The sequence below is a fragment of the Galeopterus variegatus genome, unplaced genomic scaffold (assembly GCF_000696425.1).
Source record: "Galeopterus variegatus unplaced genomic scaffold, G_variegatus-3.0.2 Scaffold2207, whole genome shotgun sequence".
Classification (NCBI taxonomy): domain Eukaryota; kingdom Metazoa; phylum Chordata; class Mammalia; order Dermoptera; family Cynocephalidae; genus Galeopterus; species Galeopterus variegatus.
Window position 1 is genome coordinate 243436 of NW_007728318.1, and position 16213 is coordinate 259648.

At 36.6% G+C, this 16213-nt stretch overlaps 1 protein-coding gene across 1 annotated transcript in view; it reads right to left on the reverse strand.

Annotated features, from left to right (window-relative positions):
- Positions 1-9539, reverse strand: part of CPD (carboxypeptidase D) — a 75055-nt gene extending 65516 nt beyond the window's left edge. Inside the window, exon 1 of the mRNA XM_008580931.1 lies at positions 9363-9539. Coding sequence (XP_008579153.1) covers positions 9363-9453 — 91 coding nt within the window. The 5' untranslated portion in view covers positions 9454-9539. The remainder of the gene's footprint in view (positions 1-9362) is intronic.
- Positions 9540-16213: the final 6674 nt, after the last annotated feature.

Below are 16213 nucleotides of genomic sequence, written 5' to 3' on the forward strand. Positions count from 1 at the left end.
CAGGAAAACTACAGTGCATTTTTTTAAATAGGAAAAGGATTTTATTTTTTTATCTTGTTATTCCAATAGGTAAGAATGTAGGAATATAGATAGGCAATTTCCACTCCATATTTAAATTTGGAGCTTAATGTTCTTCCTTTAATAAAACTACTTCAAAGGATAGTGAGACATTCTTACAACTGTGACTTTTGTGAACAATTTCTTTACAAATAGTGAGTTATTAAGTGATAGTTTTGCACACCCTAAGATACTTTTAAAAGCTAATGAGCATGATGTTCATAAAATTTTTTTTTTCCTTTTTGTCATTTTTACTGACCAGTAATGGGATCGCAACCCTTGGTGTCGCGCCCGCACTGGGGACCGGCAATGGGATTGCAACCCTCGGTGTTGCGCCCGCACCGCGCTCAGCCAGTGAGCGGGAACCGGTCTCCACATGGGAACCGAACCCTCGGCGGGAGCGCCGCCGCACTCCCAAGCAGCACACTCTCCAGTGTGCCACTGGGCCGGCCCCATAAAAATTTTTAAGTGGAAGATCCAGGCCAAATGAATGGAAAAAACAGAGATTTCCCATAAAAAAATTTCCCAAATTCCTAATCTTTAGATTCAAGCTCACGTTGACCCAATCTTAACCAAACTTGGTCTTTGTATTCCGAGTAACTTATCTTGTGAAAATCTACTTCCTTTACCACTCCCATTGAATATATATTTGCTAATGACATTATTCTACAAAGTTACAGTCCTGCATCTGTTTCCAGTTTTGTTTAACTTGGTCAACACTATCTCTCACACAGTTCTTTGAATTGCATTTTCCTTTTTTTTTTTTAAAGTGTTCTCCCCGTCTCTACCACCTTAGTTAAACAGAAAAAAGGGAGGAAAAGCACATCTAATTTATTTACATTGCATCTGCAGATTTGGGGACCAAATCCTAAAGCAGCGTTTGGTGCTCAAACTTCATATACACCTATTATCACATTACTAAGTCCACAACTGCACTGCTCCTAAAGGTGAAATTCTATGTTAGGTTATATTTCAGCTTACTAGAGCAAACTCATGACTCAAGTAGAAGCAAATATTCTGTCTGGATTATTGTTTTACCTTTTTGATTTCCTTATTAAGTTAGGCAGCACTTAGATTAAACAGAAAAAGAAAAAGAGATTCAACCAGTTCCTTAATGTACAAGATCAGATAAAAATAAAACCACTTTACTAATGCACATTTAATTAAGAATTGTACTTTTAAAACAAACAGGCTGAGAATTAATATATGAATTGTCAGCATTCCTTAAAGAAAACATTCCAGTACAAAATGCCAGAAGTGCATTCACTTTGGAGGTGAAAAAACACCCATCTGTTCATTTATATATATGCTCTAGTTGGATTTTTGGCTCTAAGCAACTAAATTATGCCAGGAAACAAAATCAATTCAATTTTCAAAATTACATACACTGCTGTATGCCTTCCAAATGTCTTATAACTCCTAAATCTCTAATTTTGATTTCTCTCTTAAGCTTCAGAACCTATTTTCTCACTGTCCATTGGGAGCTTGTGACTAGTTCATCAAGTTACCACCTCCAATTTTTACTTCCCGGCAACATACAGAGGCACCCTTACACGCACACACTACTCCAATTAATTTTCCCATTCTCATCATCGTTCTTACTTGTCCAGGTTCAAAAGCCTCAAAGTCATATCTTTGGTCCCTTCTTCTCCTTAACATTCTGTTCTACCTTTTTTTTTTTTTTTTTGCTTTTTGTCTTTTTTCGTGACCGGCAACGGATCGCAACCCTCAGTGTCGCGCCCGTACCGGACCGGGACCGGCAACGGAATCGCAACCCTCGGTGTCGCCCCCACACCTCGCTCAGCCAGTGAGCGGCCGGTCTGTATGTGGGATCCAAACCCTCGGCGGGAGCGCCACCGCACTTCCCAAGCGGCGCACTGTAGCAGTGTGCCACCGGGCCGGCCCCCCTGTTCTACCTTTTAACCAATGGTCAGTCCTGCAATTCTTCTTGCACAATTTCTTATATATTTCTTATTCCCTTTTCATTCCCACACATACCTCTAGATAAAACCCTTATCTCCAAAACAGACTTCATTCTATAATGACTATAAAAACCTCCCTTAGCCTCCCTTCCTCTAGGATTTTCTCTGCCAATACATTTTGCACAAAGATAACTCCAAAATGAATAGCACCACAATGTCCTTACTATCAAAGAATTCACACTGTAACAGGAGCACAAAAAAAACTATTAACAGCATAAGAGTATAAGCATTATGTACATCTTCCCTAAGTGTGACAACTGGTAAGTTACTTAGACATCTATACCTCAGATTAGTAAATACACTCTGCATGAAAATTAGATGTGAAACCAGTATTCTGTGTATGTTCATTAGGTAAGATTGGTTTACTATGTTATTCAAGTGTACTGTATCCTTATTCATATTTTTGTCTTCATGATCTAACATGATTACTGAGAGAGGCATGTTTTAAATTTTCTACTGTATTTATGAATTTGTCTAATGATATCAGATACTGTATTTTTTCACTTACTATTTATTTGATTCTTTTTCGTTTTAGATTCCAATTTTCTGGTATTCTATGGATTAATTCATAACACCCTATTTAAGGACACAGAAAACATTCCTCAAGAATTCATTTTGGTCCATTTTTGGACTAAATCTAACCTTTTAATAAACTTTTGAAACAGTTTGGTAGTTATTTTCCCTATGTTCTTCCCTGTCAGCAATCTACTTCACACTGAATGCACCTCAATATTTAGAGCACATTAGTGCTGCTCAGTCTGACCTCCACTTTAGGGAGAGAACAGTTGCCCACATGATCAAAGGAGTTTATATTCACACACAAAAAAACTGAACTGGTTTCATTATATGCTCTCTGGTCATCTTTCATAACTTTCTGCCCATAGGATAAAAGAAGTGGGAAGAAAGTGTGATAAATCCACAGAACATTTTCTTTTTCCATTGGACAAAAGAAATCATAATTACTAGTTTAAAAAGGCTCAACCCCAAGTTAGTAGTGTCTTAAAAAAACAGATATAAAGCATTATGGCAGCTGTCCTAACTAATTATAGAATGCATAGACTCACTTGAGCAACTCATAGGCCTGACAAATATACTTCTGACCAATTTCCTATTTCGGTATTCATTCATATTATAAAGGAAGGCAATCTAAAAGTAGATGATCTAATATTTGTGGTCCAATCCTCACTGGAAATGACTGAGATGTAAAAACAATCCAGAGCAAAAGAAAAACCCCAATAATAAGTTATAGTAAGGTGTTTTGGTCCTACTTAGATATGAAAATAAATCAATTCTACCATATGCTGATCAAGTATTGTGTTTTTTCAAACTGGAGGTCATAACTCATTAGTGGGTTGTGAGATATGTTAGTGGGTTCAGACAAAACTTTTTTTAATGAAATAGACTAGAAGAAATAATACCAGAATATTTCAAAGGTTAAGTATTGTTTCATGAAGTTGCTTCAGTTTTATGTGCACATACATTCATGAAATGTATGTAAATGACTAAAAAGTATTTCATATTATAGGTCACAATTGAAAAAGTTTGATCCCCAAAGTAATCTACAGATTCAATGCAATCCCCACCAAAATTCCAATGACATTTTTCTCAGAAATGGAAAAAACAATCCAAACATTCATATGGAATAACAAAAGACCGCAAATAGCCAAAGCAATCCTGAGCAAAAAAAAAATAAAGCTGGAGGCATAACACTACCTGACTTCAAACTATACTACAAAGCTATAGTAACCAAAACAACATGGTACTGGCATAAAAACAGATACATGGACCAATGGAACAGAACAGAGAATCCAGAAATCAACCCATAGACCTACAGCTATCTGATCTCTGACAAAGGTACCAAGTCCACACACTGGGGAAAAGACTGCCTCTTCAGCAAATGGTGCTGGGAATATTAGATATTCATATGTAGGAGAATGAAACTAGACCCATACTTCTCACCATATACCAAAATCAACTCAAAATGGATTAAAGAATTAAATATACATCTTGAGACAATAAAACTCCTTAAAGAAAACATAGGGGAAACACTCCAGGAAGTAGGATTTGGTACAGACTTCATGAATACAACCCCAAAAGCACAGCCAACCAAAGGAAAAATACACAAATGGGATTATATCAAACTAAAAAGCTTCTGCACAGCAAAAGAAACAATTAACAGAGTGAAGAGACAACCAACAGAATAGGAGAAAATATTTGCAAAATACGCATCTGACAAAGGATTATTATCAGAACATAAAAGGAACTCAACTTAAGAGCAAAAAAAAAAAGTAATCCAATTAAGAAATGGGCAAAGGAGCTGAATAGGCATTTCTCAAAGGAAGATATACAAATGAATGTCAGACATATGAAAAAATGCTCAACATCACTCAGCATTCAGGAAATGCAAATCAAAACCACTTTGAGATACCATCTCACTCCAGTCAGGATGGCTAATATCCAAAAGACTGAGAATGATAAATGCTAGTGAGACTGCAGAGAAAAAGTAACCCTTCTGCACTGTTGGTGAGACTGCAAAATAGTGCAGGCTTTATGGAAAATGGTATGGAGGTTCCTCAAACAATTACAGATAGATCTGGCCCAGCTATTCCACTGCTGGTAGTGGAATGGTAGCATTCCCAGAGGAATGGAAATCATCATGTCGAAGGGATACCTGTACTCCCATGTTTACTGCAGCACTATTTACAATAGCCAAGAGTTGGAACCAGCCCAAATGTCCATCATCAGTTGAGTGGATAAGGAAAATGTGATATATCTACAAAATGGAATACAACTCTGCTATAACAACAACAAAAAAGAAATACTATCATTTGCAGCAACATGGATGGACTTAGAGAAAATTATATTAAGTGAAATAAGCCAGGCACAGAAAGAGAAATACTGCATGTTCTCACTTATTTGTGGGAGCTAAAAATAAATAAATTAATAAATATACAAATAAATAGGGGGGCAGAAGACACAACAATCACAACAATTTCTTGAACTTGTTAAGACAAGTGAACAGATATGATGTTGATGGGAGGGGAGGGGGAAGAGTGAGAGGTGAAAGGAGGAATTGGTAAAGGGACATGAAAATCAACTACATTGTATATTGATAAATTAAAATAAATAAAAAGAAATTTTTTTTAAGTTTGAAAAATACTTATCTAGGACCTAACAGTAAGGCAAGTTTATTTTCTCACAATAGGAGCAAAACTAGGAAGAATACTTTTGTAAATTTTTGTAAGATTATCTAGTCTAAAGATCATCTAAGATTTTAAATAACTATGTTCTCATTTTTCAGATGGCAAGAATTAATTAATTCAAAAATTTTAAAAAGATTGTTTACCTTCTATGTACCAGGCATGGTTCTATGTGCTAAACATAAAAAATGGAATAAAATAAAGCCCTTATCCTCATGAAGTTTAAACTCCAGCAGAGATAAGTAGCCATGGTGCCATATGCTAGGTTAAGCGCTTTACAACATATTCTCACTTGAGACTCATAATCCTGTGAGGTAGATAGTATTTATCTTTATCTTATATATGTGGGACTGAAGCTTAGAGAAATTCATTAACTTGTCCAAGATATCTTTCTCTTGTGTGCACGCATGCACACACACACACACAGAACTGGTCAAGGCAGAATTGATATTCAAACCCAAGGCAGTAGGATTCCAAAGCACTGCTCTTAGCACTATACTACAATGCCATCTATATCCTTCTATTTGTAGGAAAATAAAATATAATAATGTTTTACACACAAAACTTGTAAAAGTTACATAAAACTGTGACCTTTGATCAAATAATTTCAATTATACGTAGTTGTGGTTACTTGCCCATTCTTAAATTTTATAAGTTGAAAGAGGGCAATTCTTAAATATTGATGTAAAAACTACAGTTCAGTTTCATTAAATTAGCTTTGAAATAAACATACTAAGCCATCAGCTGATTTTTATGTCTTCAAAAGTGTGAATGGTAAAAGCCTCATTCTAGATGAGAATGGACACCATTGATCATGGCGTCCCAAAATTGTTAATGTGGCTGTATTGAGACACAGGTTATACTTCCATCACAGTAAATGTATTGCAGTGGTGACAATGAGACCTGTAACATTTCGCTAAGATGATGACTGAAAATATATGACAAGAGAAAAATGTTGACTTTTCAATAATAGAAATGAATAAAGAATAACATATTTTAGATCATTTGCCAAAATAGTCAATGTGCTTTCTACAATTCAACTTCTATGGAAACAAACAAACTAAACTAATGGTAGGAAAAAGGCATACAAATCAGCACATTGTGGTTTTAAAAAAAAAGCACCCTGTTACATGAACAAGTCCGGCTTAGGCTCTAACAATAACGAGGCTTTGTCAGGGGAGCATAACTATTCACAGGCCTTATTGGCATAGTCATTCCCTAAATGGATCCTACGGGTCTGACAGACATGCTGAGAGGAGCAAGGCCCACCCACCTAGGCAGCTAGATATGCTGAGTCAACCCCAGCAATGAAGGTAAAGGCAGTAGGAGCTAAATCACCTTACATTCCACACTACTTAAAATGCTGTCTGATCCCTGAGAGCAGGAACTGTTTCTGTTTTGCTTCCATTGTATCCCCATCTCCTAATACAGCATATGGGACATGGCCAGTACTCAGTAAATATTTGCTAAATGAATAAATTATATAGTACAAGTTACTTCTTCTCTAGGGCCTTGATTTTGTATAAAGCAAAAGGATTAGAATAGATCAATATATTCACTTTCAACTCTAAAAGTCCATACTTCTGTGAACTAGAATTCCTAACTACACCACAAAGAGCTTCAGTAAAATTACTCCAGGACATCCGGGTTTGAATATATGCCTGGTCACAAGGTTTCACAACATCTTACTCACTGCAGTACTGCGTAAGATAAACAAAATGAATTTGTTCTGTTGAAACTACCAAAAGCCTCACAGCCTCCTCTTAGAGGAGAAACTCCTTGATATTTGCTGAGGTAGAAAGAGAAATAAGCTAGTTATTATAGAAATAACTTAAAACATGTCTGACCATTTAGCTAAAACAGGAGGAAATTTGATGCTCATTAAAAACAATAACAATGACAGCAGCAAAATTCTGATTCTTTAAACAATCAGAAAAATCTGATAACTGGTTTACCCAAATAATCTCTAGCCTTTTTGTGAAGGCAGGATATTTATTTTTTAAGTAGCATAATACATATTTACCTTTCTCAATCAATTACCAATTAGAAATTACTTTCTAACCTTTTATAACTTTTTCCAAAAAGGAAAAGTAATTTATTTTCAACCCATTATGTTAAGTAACATCATCTCAAATTAATAAAGCAACTTGACTAGATCACAAAACCAGCAGCTCAGAAAGTTAGATATTATTAAACACGTTTACTGAAATTTAAACGTGAGAATTACAACACATTAAAGTATGTCTCTTATCTATCAAAAAAAGTTTAATGGTTTTTAAATCACCTCTAACTGTTATGGAGGAAAGCCTGGCTTCTAAATATTTCAAACCTCTTTATGGATGCTTGTTAAAAACAAGAAATATAGGGAGATTAGAAAACTTTAGAAGATATTTAGTTCTCAAACTTAGGGCCCATTTTGGGTACACATGGCTTGACATAAAAAGTCAAAGGGTAATTCAAAGGTTTAAATGAAGGCACATTAAGAGACATGTTATAAGACACTTTATGACTGCCAACAAAAACTTAAAGAAGACCTAAGGCATTTCACCATGCGCAGATCCTAAGAAGAGAAAAATTTATACTAATGACATTTCCATGGGTTGACTTGTTCCTTCTGCTTACCCTTAATAGTTTGTGCATAAAAATGAAAAAGTTATTATTCAAAATATATAAAAAGTTTAAAAAGAGCAACACCTGCTTTAATAACATTTAAAAAGAAAAGGCAAACTATTCAAGCTTTAACAATTCTTTCAAAAATAGCATTCCATGAGAGACTGGAACCCTTATATTGCCGGTAGGAATGGGAATGCCACAGCCACCATGGAAAACAGTTTAGTGCTTCCTCAAAAGCTAAACATAGAATTACTACATGACCCAGCAATTCCACTCTGGGATATACACTCAAGAGAATTGAAAATGAGGACTCAAAGAGATACTTGTATGCCAATGTTCATTACAGCATTATTCATAGTAGCCAAGGTAGAAACAACTCAGTGCCAATCAACAGGTGAATGGATAAACAAAATGTATTATATACATACAAGGAATATTGTTCAGCCATAAAAAGGAATGAAGTTCTGATACATGCTACAAAATGGATATATTTTGAGAACATTATACTAAGGGAAAGAAGCCAGATGCAAAAGGACAAATATTATATAATTCCAGTATATGAAATATCTAGAATAGGCAAATTCATAGAGATAGAAAGTTGACTAGAGGTTACCAGTGGCTGTGAGGGGTAGAAAGGAATAGGAATTATTACTTAATGGTTTCAGAGTTTCGGTATGGAGTGATGAAAAAGTTTTAGAAATAGTGGTGATAGTTGCACTATATATATATATATATTTTTTACCACAATTTAAAAAAACAGCTTTTCATGATCGTCCCACAAATTAAAATACAAAGGAAAAATGTGCCTTTATATAAAAAGGAGAGATCTGGTTGGTGGTCATTATACTAACCAAGCTGTCCAATTCGGCCACTTGCAGCTCAACATTATGTGCCTCTTGACATGATGTAATGTGATCTATCTAATAGACTTGCTGGAAAATTTGACCTGAATCTTTTCATGAAGAAAGTGACAAATCCAGAATACAGAATGTTCCATAGCATGAATGGCCTGGACTCTTCACAAGAGCCAAATGCAATCTTGAACCTTGATTGGATCCTGGATCTGGAGAAAAAGGAGCTACAAAGGATATTTTTGGGATAAGGAAAATTTGAGTTATGGACAGCATGTAGGATGATAATTTTGAATTATTGTTGATTTCTCAGTTATGGTAATGGTATATGGTTGTACAGAAGAATGTCCTTGTACTTAGGAAATACATGCTGAGGAACTTACAGGTGCAGTATGATGAAACCAGTAACCTACTTTTGGATGGTTTGACAAAAGATTGTTTGTATGCATGTGTTTGTAGACAGAGAGTAGGTGTAAGAGAGAGGGAAAGGCAGAACATTTCAGGTTAAGATAATAGTAGGTGAATTTAAATGAAAGATATATAGGTGTTCAGTAGTCTTCTTTCAATTTTACGATGAGCTTAAAATTTACAAAATAAGAAGAAAAAAGAAAGCTAAATGAACAAGGGAGAAAATATAGCAAATTCAGTGCTTTGCCTACCTTCCACGTCATACCAATGTGCACCGTTTGTGATCCCATCTTTGAAAGTTTCATCTTCATCTCCTGGACAGTGAGGCTCACCAGTTTTCATTATGGGGTGGTTTGAAGCATAAGCTTTTGCCAAGTATTTAAAGACTTCATCATCTGAGGTTTTGCTATAGATTCCAGTAGCCTTATGTTCTGGTGAATCATCAAAAGGATAGCTTGCTACCACTGAGCCACCATGCAGATTTCCAGAAAGCACAAACCTTTGAAAACACAACCAAATCACTTATTTTAAAAAAGGGCACAGAAAACACCATGCATTTAATTCCACAACATCTTTCATAAATGAACTCAGATATCTCTCTTGGAGACCTAGAAGACAATTTTATCAGCTGTCATAAGGTGGGCCATCACTAACAACAAAAGAGAAAATGAAAAGAAAGTATTATCAATTTAAAATTGAAACAGGGGGCTGGCCAGTTAGCTCAGTTAGAGTGTGGTGTTATAACACCAACGTCAAAGGTTCAGGTCTCTGTACTGACCAGCTGCCAAAAATAAAATAAAACAAAATTTAATTTAATTTAATAAATAAAATTAAATTAAATTCAAACAGATTTTACAATTCAAGTTAACCTTAATTTTAATATTTTTTCCATGATTGAAAAAGTAGCTGAATAAAAATATAAATTAACATTTCAGGAGACATCTTATTTAGGGAATTCCAAATTCATGTATTAAGCTGAGCTATATGTATTTGCCAATATCCAATCATCTTTTGACCTACAGAAATGACAATTTCATATGGCTCAACATAATACTTGAATATATATTATATAAAATATAAAATAAATTTTATTACATAAAATATATAATACATAATTATATATTTTATAATGTGTCAATATCATAGAAAACATGGCCAGTATAAAAATTTGTAGAACACATGATTTTGCTTTTTACATTTACTGTCCAAATAGAATTTTTAAGATAGGGAGTCTAATTTAACACTGAATATGTTTTGTCTCACTCCAGTTTCATAATATACTAAATTCACATTTTCAAGAGAGAAGCCACAGTTGAGAAGATTCAGGAAAAACAAAACAAAACAAAACAACCTGATACAGTGAGCCACTTTCAGAAAAAAAAAAAAAACCCAGCATATCAAAGACTAGTCCTCCACTGCATCATTGTACAAGCAGCTCTTTTCAGTCCCAAGATTTCTGATTGGGCCATTAAAAAATAAACTGACATGGAGACAAGGCTGCTCCTATAAAAGAAACATTTTGGGTTTTTTTTTGTTTGTTTCTAATTTTAAGTGAACCAATTTACACTTTGGTTAAATTTATACTGAAGAAATCATTTTATGGTGAAAGCTAAAGGCAAAAACATGTTTAGGTCCTAATTGTGCATCTTTCCCTTATGTAAACAATTCAAACCATTACTCCAAGTAGAAATTAAATACTTTTCTCTTTGCACTGTAAACTGGATTTTCTTGCTTCTGCCTTTCCATAGTTGAAATTAACTGACCTTCAGAAATTCTAAAGGAGGTTAATATATAACATTTCTCTCTATATGCTTGAAAGAAAAGTAAATCTATCATATGTCTAATACGAAATGTTATTTTAAGCATGATCAGTATCATCCCAGAGGAAAAAATGAAAATTTCTTGTAACACAGAATCTGTTCATCAGAACATATAACTTAGCCAATAATGACGGTGATTAAACACTAGAATAGATTATGAAAAGATACGAGTTAAAAACTAAGATAATTATAATTAGCACCCTTCCAGACATTAGAGGAGAATGCCATTTGGTATAGTGGCAGTAGCACAGGATTTGGAGCCAGGCAAATATGGGTAAGAACATTTGGTCTCCCAGATCTGTCACTCACCAGTCATATGACCAGGAGAAGTTATTACCTCTAAATTCACTGAACCCCAGTTTCCCTCTCATCTGTGTAACAGGGATTAATGCTACCTAGCATTAATCAACCATTAAACAACCCTTCCCAGGGTTGTTATGAAAATTAAATAAGATAACACACACGAAACATCTAGCACGACGACTGCTTTTATAGCTCCTGTTCAACAAATGCTCATTTCTTTAGAGATTCCTAGCGTCCTGTTTAGGGAATTACTGCCTTACAGACTATCCTTCTACTCTCCACTTGCACTGCCAGCCCTTCGGTGACAGAATGATACAGAAAAAAAACTAAGTACATATTCTAACTTTCTAATTCCACCCTATCCACCTCTCCCCCATGGCTAAGGTATTAAAAATCTTTTTCTGGTTTATATTTCTAAAATAATTTAAGTACTTTTTTCCCCCCATTGACTTTGGGAAAGTTATAAGAAGGTGACCCAGTTCAGGTAATCCATTCAGCAACCAATATTTCTCGAGTGTCAACTATGTATGAAACATTGTTTTAGGCACTTAGGAATACATCAATGAACCAAATAATAATAATAATAATAATTTTAAATGCCCATCTGGGGGGCTGGCCCGGTGGTGCACTCAGTAGAGTGCGGCGCTTGGGAGTGCTGTGGCACTTCCGCCGAGGGTTCGGATCCATATAGAGACCAGTCCACTCACTGGTTGAGCGCCGTGTGGGCGCAACACCGAGGGTTGCGATCCTGTTGCTGGTCGCGGTGTGGGCACGACACCGAGGGTTGCGATCCCGTTACCGGTCACGAAAAAAAAAAAGACAAAAAGGATAAATGCCCATCTGGCATTCGTATTCTAGTAGAATGAAACAGATGACTGAATATTCTAAATAAGTGAAGCATGCAAATTTAATTACATATTTTTTTTCTTCTTAATTTTATTTTGCCAATATACAATGTGGGTGATTATTGTGGCCCATTACCAAAACCTCCCTCCCCCCTCCCGCTCCCCCCTCCCTTCCAACAATGTCCTTTCTGTTTGCTTGTCGTATCAACTTCAAGGAATTGTAGTTGTTATGTCTTCTTCCCCCCCCCCCGTTTTTTTTGTGTGTGTGTGTGTGTGTGTGTGTGTGTGTGTGTGTGAGTTCATTCATTTATTTTTAGCTCCCACCTTAATTACATATTTTTAATTAAAACTTTAAAATCCAAGATTCTGTACTAAATGTCATTTTTCATCTTGTTCAACATTTGTTGCGACACTTCTCAGAAATATCATTAAAATGACCAAAGCAAATACTTTTAGAACACTGAAATATTTGCAATCTACTTGAGTGATAAAACTCAATTAGATTTTCCTTACTCTAATTATATAGTTCTTTTTTTTTTTTTTTTCCTTTTTGTCTTTTTTCATGTCCGGCAACGGATCGCAACCCTCAGTGTCGCGCCCGTACCGGACCGGGACCGGCAACGGGATCTCAACCCTCGGTGTTGCGCCCACACCTTGCTCAGCCAGTGAGCGGGAACCGGTCTGTATGTGGGATCCGAACCCTCGGTGGGAGCGCCGCTACGCTCCCAAGCGGCGCACTGTAGCAGTGCGCCACCAGGCTGGCCCCAATATATAGTTCTTAAAGTAGCAATGCCACTCTTATAATGAGGATTTCAAGAGAATGTGATACTTATTACAGCGGTAAGATTACTGCTCTGACTCTTTGTCAAACCAACTTTGCATATCAACTCCAATCTTATGTAGAAGATATTTTATTGCTTCCATTCAAATCAGTTCACTCAAATGTTTCTCATTTGACTTTAGTATCATATATCGTTCCTTGCATAAGATTTTAAAAAGCTGCTAAATATATTATAAATATAAACAAGACCCTATAAATATTAAAAAGTTGACCTCTAAATTAACTCTATAACACTCTCCAAATAACCCTATAGATAACTTTAAAAAATTAAGAAAACTTGACGTCTAACAAACTAAATTCCAAAGATTTAGAAAATTGTAGAGATATATATACATAACCTCTATAAAATAATCTGTACCCACCCCCAACACTTAAATTATGTTTTTCACAAACATACCAAAAAAAAAATCATTGATATGCTAATATCCTATTAAATACCAAGTATATTTAACTTAAATTTATTTAAGTTGAGTGTGCCAAAAATATGGGGGTGAACTAAACCATATCTTTATTTTAATGATGGAGTTAAAATCTTTTATATTTTCCTAAGTATTTGTCTCAGTTATCACGAGTACCCAAATATCCATCGGATGAAGTACAAAGTGAAACAAAGAAAATAAACTTCACTTTCCTAAGCTGGAGAAAATAAATCTGAAAATTTTACATATTCAAAATAACAATAAAAATCTATTTCTAATATTGCTAGGTGAATAGGATATCAAGAAATTACTCAAATGATTTACCTCAAAGAATATAATGAAAAAGGTAGTTTTCCCATACAGACTAATGTCTGCATTTTAAAAAATATCCTATCCATAAAGTTTACTATATTTAAGAATCAACCTCAAATTATGTGTGTACTTGTGTTTTTAATTTTATTCACATATCTGTGTCCTCTGTTATTGATTAATCATTAAAGAATATGCATTTTGAGTTAATTTTTGAAGACTGAGGATGGATGGATGTACTCTTCACCCTACATAGTCACCTACTTTCCCTTTTGATTAGAGTCATATGTTTGAAAAACTGTTGCGTATGATTAGGGTAATCCATAGCCACAGAACAAAACAATTCTTTATGTAATATCAACTGACATACATAAACCTTTAAAATCCTCACAAGCTCCTACTATTGAACTAGTTGGCCCAGACCATAACTTATAATCATTAAATACTAGTGATATGAGAGAGTTAACCAGAGAGAAATTTTGGTTCCAGATTTAAAGTTTAAAGCTTTTAGTACAGACTCAGCTTACGCCAAGATTAAGCTCATTTTCATTTTTGGTCACAGCAGAACTTACACTAAAGAGAAAAACCTAGCCACAGAATGTACATCCCTGTAAGGGTCCTGCCATTTTAAACATTTAAGCAACACAAACTGTGCATCTGCTATATCACCTCAAAAAAGCCCTGGTCGTCACAACTTCTGACAATATGTCAACTCATATTTCTTATGCAGATGTTCAGAAGTTATGACACAACATCTTTAAAAGAAAAAAATCTTCCCAGAAAGTGTATGTGAAATTAAAGATGTACAAGGGATCTTATAAAGAGGAGTAAAGTGAAAGGTAGAAGATAAATCTGGAACTGTCTTAATGCCCACGAATTTTCTAGATCTACTATATACGATTGAAATCATGTAGAAGAAATGATTCCAAGTCCCACCGAGAAACTTCTTTGTTCATTATTACCTTTATCTCACGTGTCACTCAGAATTTTTCTTCAAATCAAGATGGAAAGATTAACTATAGCCTGAAAAACCCTATGAAGACACAAAAGTGGGGATATGCTGGCAAAGCTGATGCTTGATAAAGGGAAGAGGTGTATGCTCACTTCAGACACTATGCCATCTGGAGTAAGTTCCCTCTTCTTTTATTCCTCTCCTCCTCTTTGCTGAAAATCCTACCCATCTCTCAAGACTCAGTTCAAGTTCTACTCTTCCACAGAGGTGGTCCATATTATTGCAGCTCACACTCATTTTGCCTGTGAAGTTTAACTGGGTAGATAAACACACCTCATATATATTTATAATATTCTCTTGCTATATACTAATTTCTTGAGGTCCTCATGCTTCTACTTTTTAATTTTTTAAAATCCCACACAGCACTTAATAACACTCAAGGTGTGTATTAAGCATGACGATTAGCCATTCTGCACAGGCCCATTAATAAGGTGCACAAATGGCACCAGAAACCCTTCAGAGTCTAAAATGAAGCAGCTCACAGATCTGTGCAAGTTCTCCAGCCAAGTCCATATGCTCTTTAGCTGAGTCAGAGGTAAAGATTCAGTTTCCATCAAATAACCAAGAGGAAGACCCTGGGGGTGTCATTTACCGTTTCTGGGCTACAGACTCACTCAGTGGCTGTTAAAAGCGGTAACTAGAAATCAGATTGCCTGAATCTAAGTCTCATACACACTCCTTACTATGTAAATTAGTTAACCAATCTGACCCTCAATTTCCCCGTATGCAAAACAGGGATATTAATGGTGTCTATGTCATCAAGTTGTGGCAACAAAGACTGAGACAACGCAGTCAGGGAAAGAGCTTAGTACAGTGCCTACAGTAATAAGGTAACAATACTGACAGTTTGTCTACAAAATGAGTGCGCTGACCTAGGTGATCCTCAAGGTCTCTTCCATCGCTCGGAATCTATGCTCCTGTGAGAAGGGGACCAGGATGCTAGAATGCCAGTTTTGGAACTGACAGCCTCCAGGTAGCGCTTCTTTGACAATTAGCGGGACAGGAGGCTACGCGGCCTGGGCCCTGTCCCTGTTACACAGTGTCTCCCTCTACCCTCACTACCCTCGCCCCTTAGGCTAGCGAGCATTTTTTGAGCGCCTACTGGGCGCAGAAACCAGCCTCCGCCCTTGGAGATTCACGTGGATGTGGATGAGGATGAGAGAGTGGGCAACACTCACTTGTTCCTGCGGATCCAGTCGATGAGGGCGCGCACCTCGGGCACGTCGTCCAGGGCGGGGGGCTCGCCGGTGCTGAACTGGTCGGGGAAGCTGCGATTGAGATCTCGGCCACGACTGTTGTCACGGCCGCTGGCCCTGGGCTGGCCGCCGTCGCTGAGGCCGCAGTCACCCTCGCGGGCGCGCTCGAAGCCGTCGGGGTTTAGGCTGGGCAGCAGGTACACGTCGGTGGTGTTGAGCAGGCGGACGAGGCGCGGGTCCCCGCGGCGGTAGCCGGCCGCCAACTCGCGAGCCAGGTAGACCAGCACCTGGCGCGACACGGTCTCGTCGCCGTGCATGTTGCCCACCAGCTTCACCTGCGGCCGGCCGGGCAGGAGC